This window comes from Falco biarmicus, chromosome 4 (assembly GCF_023638135.1).
Source record: "Falco biarmicus isolate bFalBia1 chromosome 4, bFalBia1.pri, whole genome shotgun sequence".
Lineage (NCBI taxonomy): Eukaryota > Metazoa > Chordata > Aves > Falconiformes > Falconidae > Falco > Falco biarmicus.
Window position 1 is genome coordinate 51528863 of NC_079291.1, and position 14441 is coordinate 51543303.

The 14441-nt window shown below is 40.9% G+C and overlaps 1 protein-coding gene across 2 annotated transcripts in view; it reads left to right on the plus strand.

Annotated features, from left to right (window-relative positions):
- The first annotated feature begins 2851 nt into the window (after positions 1 to 2851).
- The window catches only part of ESYT2 (extended synaptotagmin 2), an 84403-nt gene continuing 72813 nt past the window's right edge, over positions 2852 to 14441 (plus strand). For both annotated transcript variants that reach the window (XM_056335283.1, XM_056335284.1), the window contains exon 1: positions 2852 to 3353. In XM_056335283.1, coding sequence (XP_056191258.1) covers positions 2997 to 3353 — 357 coding nt within the window. In that variant the 5' untranslated portion in view covers positions 2852 to 2996. The remainder of the gene's footprint in view (positions 3354 to 14441) is intronic.

The following is a 14441-nucleotide window of genomic DNA, read 5'->3' on the forward strand; positions in this document are numbered from 1 at the left end:
TTCCAAGACTTCCTGATGCATTGAAGACTGCTATCTTAAGTATTGAAAAATAGGATCAGGGAACACATGAATTAACAATTCCAAGATTCTTGAGCAAATTGTTAAACAATTTATCAGTACCAAAAAGTTTAGAATAAACAAATTACTTGTGTTTATCTAGAACATTTTATGAAAACCTTTATAATACAGAAACTGACCGTAGTTTATCCCCTAGCAGCAGAGTTTATGTCTTGACACTTTAACAACTCTTTTATCCCTATTATAATAATGGATATGATAACTTCATACCACCCAGTTTCTTCATCAAAATACTGTGTGGGGCCAAGTCAGTTATCTACGGAAGTTCTAAGAAGTCAGTGGTAACATTATTATCAGAACTTTCTATTGATGTTACGGATAAATGTTACTGAATTAATGCTACAAGATCTTGCTTCTCTTCTCCTGTTTGATTGGCACAGTACTACTGACCTTTAGTTCTGATTCATCAAACTTCTTTATGAACTAATAAATTACTTTGCCCAGGATCAATGCTAGGCTGTCAGGCCTACAATTACATGTTTGTCATCCTAAATGCTACTACAAGATTAATTTTTTTCTCATGTGCTTCTCCAGTGTATTAATACTGACTGTATTGGGTACTCCTCTACAAATTCTATATCCAGTTCATTTGCAGAATACACACTGAGACATAAAGGAGAATAAGGTGCAGCATATGGTAAAGTGTTGGTTGGCAAACATCATGTTAATTCAATCACTTTGTTTTTGTGGGGTTTTTTGTCTTCTTGTTTTGAATTTTCATTTTGGTTTGTGATACAGTTGTATTCTGCTTCAGATACTGTGAAGCCAGGTAGGGAATTAAGATGGGAATAATGGAGTCCGACACTGAGGATATCAGGCTGAATTCAAAAAATGAGAAAATGTTAATAGCATTGGTTGTAATAGAGGGAGCCAATGTACAATATGGCCATTTGTGCATCCTGAAACTCAGGAGTGAATTCACGAGGCAGTCTATATAAGCAAACAAAGTAATTAGGAGTACAATAAATACAAAAAACCACCCACATCTACTGTAGTTTGATATTATTGGTATCCAAAGGGGTCACAGTCACACTTGACGGTCCTTGTTTAACGGAAGAAGTGTATATAGGGTCTTATGCTGCCCTTCAGTCCCCTCACTGTTACAGCCTGTATATGTTGTGAGTTCTCTAGAAGTAAAGACCCTAAGTAAATTGGCATTTCAAAGGTTGGATTACCATGCAGTTGTCACTTCTATTTGGTCATTCTGAATTTTCAGCCTAACTAACCTAATTATACAGGTGCAGAATGCACACTGTCAGTAGTAAACGGGGAGTAAAGAAAAGCAGCATGAGCCTATGGCCAGAAATTGGTTTTGTTTAGAGTGGTTCATTTGATTGCACGCTTGGAGGGGATCTGGAAAGATGATAAAACAGAACATGACATTCAGTTGTCAAAATACAGATTCTTTTTCCAATTCTGCTGTGCAGCACTGAGCACACAGTTTCCTTTTGTGCTGTTGTCTTTCAGATCCTTCCATTTCTCTGGATAATTGAGGTGAGCTTGCTCTCACTCCTCAAGTAAATAAAGCTTATGCAGGTTTCCCATTTGTCTGTTTATATGCATTTTCATAACTTTTCAGCCTATTGGCTAAAACCATTCTCCCCTCTTCCCTGCCTGCAAATACTAGTCTGACACAGTCCCACAAATTGACAGCTGAAAAAGAGGAGAATGGACTCTCACTCCCACTAAGCAAAAGGTTAGCTATTTAAAGCCAGGAGAAAAAAAGAACTGGTAAATGCTGAGTTTAATCAGAAAGCACATACCAGCAAAGTGATTAGCATGGAGCCAAGGACAAGCAACAGCTGCCCCTTACAAAACTGGTGGTTCCGTTAAAGTTATTGAAAAGAGAAAGGAATGGTTGGAGGAATGATGTAGGAACCAGGTGTTAATCTAGTAAAGGGATACAGGACACAAAGCCTGTAGAAAATCAACTTTTTTAGTTCCACAGATGAGGGCTCATGTAATTCCAAGAGCATGGGTGCCACCCTAGGTACTCCTGTGTGCCAGCAAAATGAGAAGCCAGCTGTATCTGAGGATGTGTGAGCAAAGCTTCAGGAAACACCTGTTGTAACTAAGGAGTAGCATGACCAGCCTCGGGTTCCTCTGAGCTGCTGATGAGCTGGTCCTTTAATAATATCCCTCAATGGAGAACAAAGAAAATACGAAGCTTGTGACCGAAGGACGTAACAGGCAGAAACCATTCAGCCGTGCACAGGCCTGAAGAGCCTGGGGAGATGGTGTGGTTCGCCCGTGAGGGGAGCGCAGGCCAGCACGGTCGCGGTCCGTGGCACCTTGGCAAGCAGGTTCTGCTCCGGGCCACCACCAGCAGCCGCTTCCTCGCCACAGCCCCGGCCCCGCACTCCCGCCTCTCCCCACCTCGTCGCTGCCAGGCCAAGCAGCCATGGCCGGCGGGCGGCTGGGCGGGATGGGGTGCTGAGGCGACGGAGGTCCCAGCGGCTGCGAAGGGAGCCTGGCGAGAAGCGACGACGATCTTCTCTTAGCCCGGATCCCGTCGTGCAGAGCGAACCGGCGGTTCCTCGAGCAGGCCTGGAACGGGAGGCTGAGCGACACTAACGGCGGCGCAGCCGGTGCTGGTGGCTGCCCGGGGCGGGGGCAGAGCGCGGCGGGCGGGCGCGTGGCGCGGCGGGCGCCAATGGCACTGCTGGGGCCGAGGCGCCTCCTCGCGGCAGCACAACCGCGCCCCACCCGCCCCGCGGCGGCGGTTTGGGCCGGGCCGCCCCGATCCCGGAAGCGGGCGGCGGTTGGTGTCGGTGCGCGGTGAGCGGGGCCGGGCGCAGGATGCGAGGCGCTGCCGCCCTGCCCCCCTGCCCGCTCGCAGCTAGAGCCCGAGGAGGAGGAGCAGCAGCAGCAGCAGCGGGAGGAGCCGCAGCAATAGTAGGAGCCGCCGCTGCGAGAGCATGAGCGGGGCCGCGGCTCGGCAGTCCCCCGGCGCGGGGGCCGCCACGGATCCCGCCGCCGCGGAGAAGGCCGCGGCTGGGGACTCGGTACCGGAGCCCCCGCCGCCGCTGCTGAGCGTGGACGTGACGGGTCTGGTGTCACAGTTTGCGAGGAGCTTCGTGCTGATCTTCCCCGTGTATGTGCTGGGCTACCTGGGGCTGAGCTTCAGCTGGGTCCTCATCGCTCTCTGCGGGCTCTTCTGGATCCGCAGGCACCGCGGCGGCAAAACCTCCCGCCTGGGCCGGGCGCTCGCCTTCCTGGAGGACGAGGAGGAGGCGGTGCGGCTCAGCGTCTCCTCCGCGGATCTGCCCGCGTGGGTGAGTAGCCAACACCCTTCGGCGCTGCCGACGGAGCACCCGCGCCCGGCGGGCAGCGGGCTGGGGGCCTGTCACCTCCCCGGGACCTGCGCGACGCCCGCACCCGGGGCGGCCCCCTCCTCCCCGGGTGCGGGAGAAGAGGCTCGCTACAGGCCGGAGGCCGGAGCCCCGGAGGCGGCCTGGTGGGAGGGAGCGGGTGAGGAGATGGCATCTCCCGCGCCCCAGGCTACTCGTCGCGCTGTGCCGGCCTCTTTCGAGACTCGGTGTCCAGTGGCGGGAGCGGCGTTGCCGAACGCGGGCAGGCGGTGTGACCCTCCCTCCGCCGGGGTGGCCTGTCCCCGCGTCCCGCCCGCCCGCCCCGGCGCGGCCACCTGGCTGGGTGGCACCCGCGGCCGCCGTGTGGTGACAGCCCCGCGGCGCTGCGAACCTGTCATGGCCGGGGTTTCCCTCAGAAATAAACTTTACCTCAGACTTTGGGTTTTCTTTCCCCTCGGATGCTGGTGACGCACACCTCTGGGATGTAGCGAGGTCTCCATGGCGCGCAGATCTCACGACTTGGGCGCGAACCTTTTCTTAAAAAGTTGAGATCAGAGGCAGACAAAATCGCTCTCTGAATGGTTTTACGGTTTTCAGTAAAGCATTACTTAATACGGAGCGACATAAAAATGAGGTAGTGTCCTGGCTGGTTTCAGGGCTGTGGTGTGAGGGCTGAGGTAAAGGGGCAGTGGTGGCTTGATTTGTGCATTGCTGTTGGTTTTAAAGGCTTTCTTTGCAAGTGGAGTCTTCCTTTGAAAGTTTTAAATAAGTCTTTAGAACTACCTTTTTTATTTCTGAAACTCAGTTTCAAAGTTGAATGCTGTTTCTTCCTTATTTTTATTTTGGAAGGTTAACAATTTTTTAAACACAGCTGATAGCGAGCCACCCGACAGGGTCAGTGCTCATCCAGGCCTCCCTATGTCCTGCTCTGCCCTGGTGACCTGCTGTGCAGAGCTCACTGCTCTCTTAGTCTCCATACGTGAAGTCCTGCGGGTTTCTGCTACACCTTTCCATGTCATTTCTTTGTTCACTACTCTGCTTCTCGGTAACAGCCACCCACATCTCTGCTAGGTAGGCATTGCAGTGGCCCTGCGTTGGGCAGTGTTGTAAGTATTCAAGTAGCTGTTTTCATGTGATCAAATTGCAGTACCTGGTGTGACCTGTCCTATCTCTGCTAAGGAAGTTATAGGAGTTCCAGACATCTGGAGAGAATATAGTCTGTAGGTGTGGGATGGGAGTCTTTTTTACTCCTGGTTTTTCATGTCTTTTACCCAAGTTCTAGTGGAAGATCAGGGTAATAATGAGGACAGTATTTTAAAAGAGATGAAGTGGTTTTACTGCTTAAACAGGTGTGACTCTTAAATGATGCGGTTAATAGCTCTTATGTTAGTTCTCCGTTGGGTTTGGTTTTTTTCTTGTAATCGTGCAGCAATATGATGGAAGTTTTCTGATTTGATGCATTTGAAATTAATTAATTGGAGCTAGGTTTGTTGTGGAGGGTTGTGTATAGTAACCATCTGCTGTTAACTAAGCAGTAGATAATCAATCTTAGTGCTGTGTGTAAATTTTATTTTAAATCACAATTTGTTTACCATTGATGAAATGGCAGTTAATATCTGAGTGGAGTTCTCCAATAACAGAAGGTTTAGAAAGGGGCCTCTTGACCCAAGTTGTGGAGCGAAATAACTGCTGGCTGCAGGCACCTGCATATCCTATAGTATTATGAGAAAACAACTGATCAATATGCAGGGTTTCCCCAAAAGCGTGACCTTCTGATACTCTGGTTGACAGAAGTATTGTAAATTGCTGTTGGGTTTTTTTGTGGGTTTGAAAACAAACATTGTTTGTTTTCCCTTATAATAATGTTTTCAAATTTTGACGGTCTTGGCTCTTTCTCCTGAAATATGTTATATTCTGGGAGTATCATTTTTCCAAATGAATGTAAATATAAGCTTTATATTGGTCTTCTTGCTGCTTCCATAGTGTTTCTTGGAAAACTGCTATTCTTCCTTTTGCTTTATGTGTGTTGTCTTAGAGATTAATGGATTGCAATCATATTTCAAATAAGAGCTACTGGATGGTATGTGGAGTCTGACGTGTCTTTAATAGGTATCAAGTTTAACCATCTTATTGTGAACTTCACACTGGAGTATGTTCCCTTGGTTTCTGGTCAGGGAAATAAACTTTAAATCACTTGAGTAGGACAGTGCCATGTTTTAAATGTAGGAAACCTTTACTCTTTTGGGACTGAAACTGAGGTGTAATAAACCATTTTTCAATTAAAATTATGTAAACATTTACTTGGCATGTTGTATCTTTCTGGGCTCTTGATTGGAAAAGAATTTCAGCTGTGTATGCAAGGTGTGATTTCCTTCCCCACCACCACCTACCTTGGACTGATAGCTGCTTTAGCAATTCATTTTAAGTATTCAGTAGTACTGCCCTGAGTTATATATGTTTTAGAAAGTGGCTATTGCAGGAGAAGATTTTTCTGCTGGCAATATGCTCAGTTATGATTTGAAAGTGATACTGTTGTGCTACCACACTAGAGTTCATAATGTTAATTATTAGTTTCCTAAATTACCTCTTCCGTAAGTAGTTATACAATAGGAATATTCTGTGCTGTGCATGAAAAATGAATTAATTCAACATGGATACAAGTTATGTTATTTAGAATATCAACACTGAATTATTTAAAAGAAATACGTATGTGCTAAACAATATTTCATTTACTGTCTGAAAAGAATAAGATCTGTACTTACAGAGTTGGTAACATGTCGTTATAGCTCTGCTGGGTGTTTGGAAGATGTCACTGATTATATGGGGTGGGAGGGAGCAGAGGTGGGTGCTTTTCCAAGTAATTTAGAACTGTGCAGCAGAATTTACAATGAGAAAGGATTGGAGATCAAAATGGTCTTCAAATAAAATTGACGTTTCCCCTTTGTTAGCAACATTTTTATACACTATATGTATTTTTATGCTGGAATTAATGCAGTTAAATTGCAAACATATATAAGGAAAGTGGTAATTTTAAGTATCACTGCTTAGAAGACAGAAAGTATGAACCTAGCTAGGACTTTCAATTTTTAAAGGCCAGGTATCATGTTGCCTTTTATTTTTAAAACAGTAATGGGATTTCATAATCGTAAGTGGCATAACAAATATACTTCTTTCTCAGAACAACCAAAAAAGTTAATCTAATTTTGCCATTGTAGGGGTTTTTGGTTGTTTAATGTGATTTTTATAACATGCCAACATACCATGTACAGCATCTTTTTTGATAAGTGAAACTGTGACTCCTGTTTTCTTCAACATAGAGATAAAAAGCCATGCTGATATTTTTTCTCTGGATTAGTTGTAAACTTGGTCTGTTACCAGGAGCTGTATCTGCATGAAGTCTGTCAGCCATCAGCAGGAGACCGAAATAGGAACAAATCTTGGCATTTTAAAATAATTGATTCTTTGTATCCCTAACTGTGTATTATACAGAAACTGAAATACTGCACATAATTGTCATATAAGTAGTGCCGTATGAAAACATTAATTACAAATCTGCTGTAGCATCTGGGGTCCTGCAGACTTGCTTGAGTTTTTGGTCTAGTTTAGAGTGACTTTTAGGGTTTTGTTGTTGTCTCATCTACTCAAGGTAAAAGGAAGAACCTGCCTGAACCTGCTGTCTAGCCACCTTTTTAACTAAACTGATTTACAGTCCTATTATAAAGAAATCTGGTAGATCTTCTTTCCTTGGGAAGCTGTATGAAATTCTTGCAGACTGTGAATTACCTATACCACCACTACATCCTATAGGGAGGAGATAATGTCAGCATGTACCCGTTTTGCTAGATGTAGTATATGTATGTGTAGTAGATGTGGTATAGCTACAATAATCAATAAAATAGTTATCAGCCCGTGTTCAGTTGAGTGTTTTTGCAGTGGTGATGTTCAGAAAAGCTTGATTTCAGTGGTAGTTGCATATTTCTTAATTGAACGTTATGATGAATGTTGAACAAACTGCTAGTGTTTAACGGATGAAGAACCGTTCTGAGTAAAAGCAGAGTTCAGAACACATGTCTGAAAAAGGACATTGTGATTCATAACTATGAAATTATTTGTATTTAGTCTCCTGTGTTAGAATAAAACATGCATACATGCTTCCCCCTGCGCCCTTTCCTCCCAAGCCCTTGCATGAGCTTGTCAAATACTTCAGTTATATGGCTAGAGCAGCAAAGACTTTGGTTTTGACTGATATTGGGAGGGCAGACCCAGTGTTTGTGGAAGAAGAACGGTTATGTAAGTCTAACGACAGGGTCATATCCTGTACTGAGTGGCATCTGTAGAGAAGGTTGAGGGGGGTTACACTCTTTGGGGTATTTGGTACAAGGACTTCTTCATGGTGAACAAACTTGCTAGCTGGGTCTTAGATTGGTAGTTCAGGACAGGAATCTCCAAAGAATCCCTGCTGATGGGTGTTAAGTATGTACTCAGTAAACCTAATGAATAAGTGGTCTTCTGCAATACAGTGTATGTTTTTAATTGCCACAAAACAAAAAGCTTTTTCTCTTTAACTTATACCTTTGGTTAATACTGTTATTACTGTAGCTGTAGGAATCGTGGGTGAAGGTTTTATACAACATATTAAAATATGAAAAGGAAGATTGTGAGGCATTGTGACACATTCTTCTGATCCTTTCTCCAAATGTTAGTTGAGCATGTTAGATTGAATTTACCGAGTGACTTATAAGAAAAATTACTTCCGTATATGGCTACTTAATGCTAAACTGGATCTAATCAGTTTATATGGCCATACTGCAGATGGCCATATACTCTAGGCTGCCAGCCTGCATCTGGAAAGCATGAAGAGGTGTGAGTAAGAATAGAATAATAACTTGCAAGTATTTAACAACTGATGTCCACATCCTTCTTCTGCCTACTCTTTTAAAAAACTGCCTTCTGTTCTAGGAGCCTCTAGTGTATGTGTACATACATACGTTTATTGAGGGTTGTGTGTTGTCTTGTGGTTAGGTTTTCTTTTTTAAAGAAGAAATCTAGTTTGGTTCAGTATTACTTATCGTAGTTAAGGTGACCTGGGTGACTTTATGAGTACCCCATAGCTCAGACACATGTGAATAATGGTTTTAGAGTTGGAGAACCAATTAATCATATCTTCCTGTTTCTGAAAGTTTTCAAATTTAGTAAGTTAAAACTATGCTGAGATGATGTCTGTCCAATAACATATTCTCTCACATAGTAACGTGGTAACTGTCACTATGGAAAAGGATCTTTACATATGAATCCCAGAATATTTATGGTAGAAAGCCATGTGATGAACTGATGTTTATGAACATGATACCAAACTGCTGAAGAAAAAATACTAAACTGAAAGTATTAGTATGACAGGCCTTCTTAATATGTATGTGTAGTACTTTTTTTTGTTTGTTTTTTTTTCTTCCATATAATGAATGATATTACATAACGGTTATTACTGACTTCTGGGACTACTGCAAATGTGTTCTTGAAATATGCTGTTTTTTTGAATAAGGAAGATATGTACAAAATTTTTTTTCTTCCTTTTTTTTTTTTCATTTACATTTCAGTTTGCTAGTGTTGTTTCCATGCCTAAATAGTTTTGCATATAAGGGCTGGCCCAGCTTTAGCCATATCTGAAAATTTGGGAGTCATAAAGACCTTGTCAGCGAAGAATGAAGTTTTATGGAAGGAAAAAAAAGTCTAGAGCAGCAGTCGACCTTTTCTGCCTCTTTTACAAGATCCTTCTCACTTTAAATTACTGTTTGAGATTGTTGGCACATCAGAGTATATTTGGAGATGCATTCTATATATATATTTTTTTTAATATGACAGCCTGCTGGGAAATAGGAAGATGAATGAAGGTTATTGTCAAAACATTTTCATTGTAGCTTATAGTAATGAAAGCCTTTTTTAGGAATTGTAAGTATTCAAAACAATTCTTTGGAGTCCTGTGCTTGTTTTTTAAAATGAAAGAAGAGGCAGCATTTTGTTTCTGGTAAGATAAAAATCTTTGACTTAAACTGCAATATAAATAAAATTTTTTATCACCCGTTTATCAAATAATCACTGATTATAGTACTGAAAAGATTCTCTGATCGCTGAAATTGCCTTTAGCATAATTTCTTTTGACCTTTGCAACAATTTTATGCTGACCATATGCCTGTAGTGAATCTAAGGTATGGATTTGTGGAAGCCGTTTTTAAAACTTATTTTAAAATACGAAGTTTTAAAAGAATGCTAATTTTTAAATATACTCTGTAGTGCCTGAAATTAACATATGCCATGGATTTGGTATGTTTCAACATGTAGATAGAAGGGCATCAATAAAAGAGTATGGTCATTCTGGAAGGATTATAGAAATAAGAGGTTTAGATAGATTTTTTTGACCTGTGAAATCTCATCTTTCTCTTTGTTTTTCCTAATCGTTGGACAATATAAAATAAACCTGATACTACGCTTGCCTAAGGAAGTTTAGGATGGACACCCCACCAGCAGCTTTGGAGATTTCCTGTGGCCTAGCAGGGGTCAGCTTCTAAGTTTTTTGTATCAAGCTTGAAAGGCCAGCAGAATTTCACATGCAGTATATGTAGAGCTGCTTTTGCATATTCAGGAAAAATACTGTACCACTTCAACGAGGAAAATTAAGTCCTTATCTTTGGCTGGTATTTGTGAGCACTTAATAAAAATAAAGGATATACAGAGATGGAGTATTCAGTGTAGAATCAAATGTGAATAAGAACAGTGGGGAAGCAGTATTTTTATAAGAGGGGAGAGTGTTTTTGTTCTAAACAGTTGTTAGAATTAAATTATGAAACAATTATTTAGAGAGATCTGGCATTTTATCATTTGTATAACTTCTGGATCATGTGGTACTTTTTTGTTTCTGAGTAAGATTTGTTTCAGTTGAATGAGAGAGTTGTGTAAAGTTTAGAAAGAAAATGTTGGATGGGGAATAAGAGGGAAGAATCAAATCAAGAATTTGCTAAAAGTGACCGTGTGTGAAATGGTGGAAGCCAGTTGCCAGTTTGATGTGAGTTTGTAGTTGGCCAAGACGTTGAGGACCCTTCTTCAGTCGCATCTGCCATGCACTAAATGCTTTTCTCATTTTGCGCCAGAAGAAAGAGGATCTGGACGGCACTTGCATTTCTTAGACAGTCTTAATATGTTTGTTGAGGAAGGCTTAACTTCTCACTGGATGAGACCAAGGTTCTGTTGGGGCAAATAGGAAAAGACCATAGTGTAATTAAAGATGTGCGTGTCTTTTTTGAAAATGAAGAACCAACTTAGATTTGTTTTCTTTCTGGTACTTGCCACCTACTCTGTGTTTTGATTTAACAGATGTTGTTCATTCCATTATGTTTTTAATATAAGTTTTGTGACTTTTCTTATCTGGCAATAATGGATCATTGTAAAGCCTGGAAAGTTAGGTTATACAAACTTGCCAAGTCAGCTAGTGGAGTATTTAATGAGTTTCTTCTCTATTGACAAATTTAGGCCAGATTAAACTTGTTTTATAAGGAAGTTTGATTACAGAAGTGAGGTTTGAAAATCCTGAAGCCTTTCCTGACTTTGAGGGCATGTGTTCAACAAGTATGCTGGCCTTGCTAAGTCCATTCCCTTTACCTCAGCTTCTCAAGACACTTTGTTTTGATCCCTTTTTCCTTAACATAGTCCTGTATAGTCTCTGTCTTTATGTCAGGGTTCAGGTGAGGAGCTGTGTCCCATCCATCCCATTGCCTCTTGAATCCCATTGATATGGTGCCTGGGACAGGGAGGAAGAGAGGTGTTCCTCATCCTTCTTGCAGAGTCATTTGATCCTCATTCCCAGCCTACTTCTAGGTTTTTTTATTCCCAGTAGCTTCTACCAAGCTTCACGTACCAGTCTTCGTTAGACTGGTTCAGTTCTTATTTTCATTGCAGTTTAGATGATGCAGCCCTTTTTTTGCTTTTTGGTTTGATTTTGTACCCTCTATGTGCTTCCTCTGATACTGTTAAAGTTATTAGAGGAACAGTTAGAATTTTAAAGGTTCTTCCTACTAACGGCTCCTTAATCATGAGAATATATATACATTTTGTTTCTAGGCTTTTCTCTGCATTCAAATACGCTTATTGCAGAGAGGATCAGGGGGTTTTGTAGTTAGAGACTGATTCTGCAGTTTCAAAACAAAGTAAATGTGCACTCCTGACAAAATGAATGTTTTGCATCCAGTTGCATTTTCCCACTGCTTTCTTGTGCCAGCTTAGAATTTACTTGGCCATCTAATTCTAAGTTTTTTGCCAGGTTTGGTGTTCAGCTGGATCAGTTCCTTGAGTTAGTTTACTGTACAACCACAGAAGTGCTAGTGCCTACAAAAAGGAGGTTATGAAAGCCTGCGGACAGGTTTAAAGTGATATGAAACAATAGCTTGCATGAAGAGGACTTTAGAAAGATGTGGCAAATAACACTGCTGAGGTGTCTTTTTGGGGAAAGCAGAGCTTGAACTTGAACAGTTTATAATGTCAAGTTGCACATGTAACTTAATTTATACTGTTTCAACCTGTGTTAACATACTTAATCGTCAAACATACAAACACTCAGTACTTTGATCCAGCTTAAAAGGTGGCCCTGTTTTTAGTGTGTGTTGGATCAGAGGTCCCTTTCAACCTGAGTTATTCTATTGGTTTTGTTTTGAGCTGTCATTTAAACTAGGTTTCAGTCTCCAGTTTTGGCTTACAAATGGTAAGAAGCCTTTTCTGCATAAAATACCAGTATTTGCTTGACTATTAAGTGTACTAGCAAAAAAAAGGGGGGGGGGGGGGGGGAATTGATGGCTATCTTTAGAGAGGTGTTTTGTGGGAGGTAGTGAGACTTCTTAACACATTCAGATGCCTGTCGGCTATATAGCTAGTATTAAAATTCTGTGCAGCACGTTGCTAAAACATACAGTTTTTCAAATGGAACTCCTGTTACATAAATAACCTTTGGAAGACGCATTCCCATATAATGAGTCATTGCACAAAGTTTTGTCTGCTACACCCTGATGTGACTGTAAAATTCTCCTTAGGAGTTGAACATCTGAAACGGGGCTAATGGTTTTCAGCCAAAGCAGTCTAGAATTATGTACCCTGAAGTTGTTACTAGAAATACGAAACTAGTTTTACTTGGCTGAAAATAACTGTCATATGACAGACAAGCATTACATTGTCATCTGGCTGTCCTTATCATATAGCAGCATGGGTCAAGTTTACATTAGTTCAATTGCAAGCACTTTCACCTGAGGGATTTATATTTGCAATGTAAATTGCATATCTTTTTGCATCTGTTTTAATGAAGACTTTAATTGAGAGAGTCTAAGTACAGACTGTGGCACTGTTGTTTTTATAACCTTTGTTTGCATTCCTTTGGTTAGATACTGGCGCATATGGATTATCCAAACCAGCTGAAATAATTTCCTTCAGGAAAATTTTGCAAGATGTAACACAATATGCAAAATTAAATGTATTGATAGTCCATTGTCTGGTATTCTATCACTGTCTACCTTAAAAGGAAGGTGGGAAGAAAGCAGGTGAATCTCTAAAATTGCAGTGTCGTCTTCATATTTAAAAGTAACCACGAGATATGTTGAAGCATGAAGGTAGCTATAAAACCTTAATTGTTCTGCTTTGAATGAATTGTGCAGTGTTATGATCCACACATCTGCTCTTAAAGTTTGTGTTCATTTTTAAAATAGTGTGGGGAGGAAAACATTGGGGGGCAGGAACTCAAGTGGAACTTAAAAGCTCTGGAAGCTTGTAGTTTGCTTTATATTTAAGCATGATTACTGCTTTTTTGTAATATATGGTTCTTCATGCCTTATTTCAGGTTAGCATAGCTTGATATAAAAACCGTGTACCTATAGTTTCTCAGATGCCCTTCTTCACATAGCATATTCCATAGACTGTTAACTTAATCAGCTTTGGAAAACAATAGTGAATAAGTTTACAACTTTATATCAAAAAACTCTACAAGAACTCTTGTGGCATTCTTCTGCAGGGAAGAATATTATTATAAGACATGCTGTGAGTTTTTGTGCAGGCTTATAGAGTAAGCTCTCAGGACTTGTTGATAGTTAGCAAGTTTGATCTGTCTGCATGTTTCAAGCAGACTGTTAATGTAATGAATGTATGATACCTCAAATGAGGAAATGTCTTTTCTTAAATTGTTAATATTTCCTATTACAGTAAACTCGCTGGTCTAGAATTTTGAAAAATTGTAATTTGTGTTGAGGCAAGTCTCTTCTCTCCTCCCCCAGTTGATTGATTCATCTTGTTAATTGTTAGACTAGAGTGCTAAATTCTCTTGTATGTGTGGCTAGGAAGTTGTCTTAGTCTAGTAATCAATATGATGCAGACAAAATTTATATTTTAAACTGCTGTGTTCCTCACCCGATGACTTTCTCCTAAAATACGTGAACTAGAAAAAGAATGCTTTTGCACCCACCCACCCTCTGCCAGTTAAATGTTAAATAGCAGCCAGGAAATAAGAGAATGGGGAACAAAAAACTCAGTGTACAGTCATTGTACTTGTATGTGTTTTAAGAATATTCAACAGTGATTGATACATTAGCTTAAATAGTAGTAATTTCTTGTTCTCTAGTTGTTCATGGTAGTCTTTATTTTTGTTTATATTTTAGGGAAAATATTTGAGCTTTTGAATGTGTGTGGGGTGGGGTTTTTTTGGTTGGTTTGTTTTTTTTTTTTTGGGTGTGTTAGGTATGAGTACTGTGTTGATATAAATGTGCCTAAACTGTTCATGTTCCTTCGATAAAATAAGTTTCTTATTTCTGTCTTGGTCATGTCTGCTAAATTTGGATATGTAGAAAGCTTTTTAAACAGTTGCATTAAATACTGCATGTTTTATTTTCTGGTCTTAACATAGATGTATGATAACAGAAAACATACTTGCCAAGAATTTTTTATTTCAGTTCCTTTGTGTTCTGAAAGTTTTGCAATTATGCTGTGAAGTTTCTGTTCCATTTGTGTCCTATCCTTCATGAGCTCTCTAAA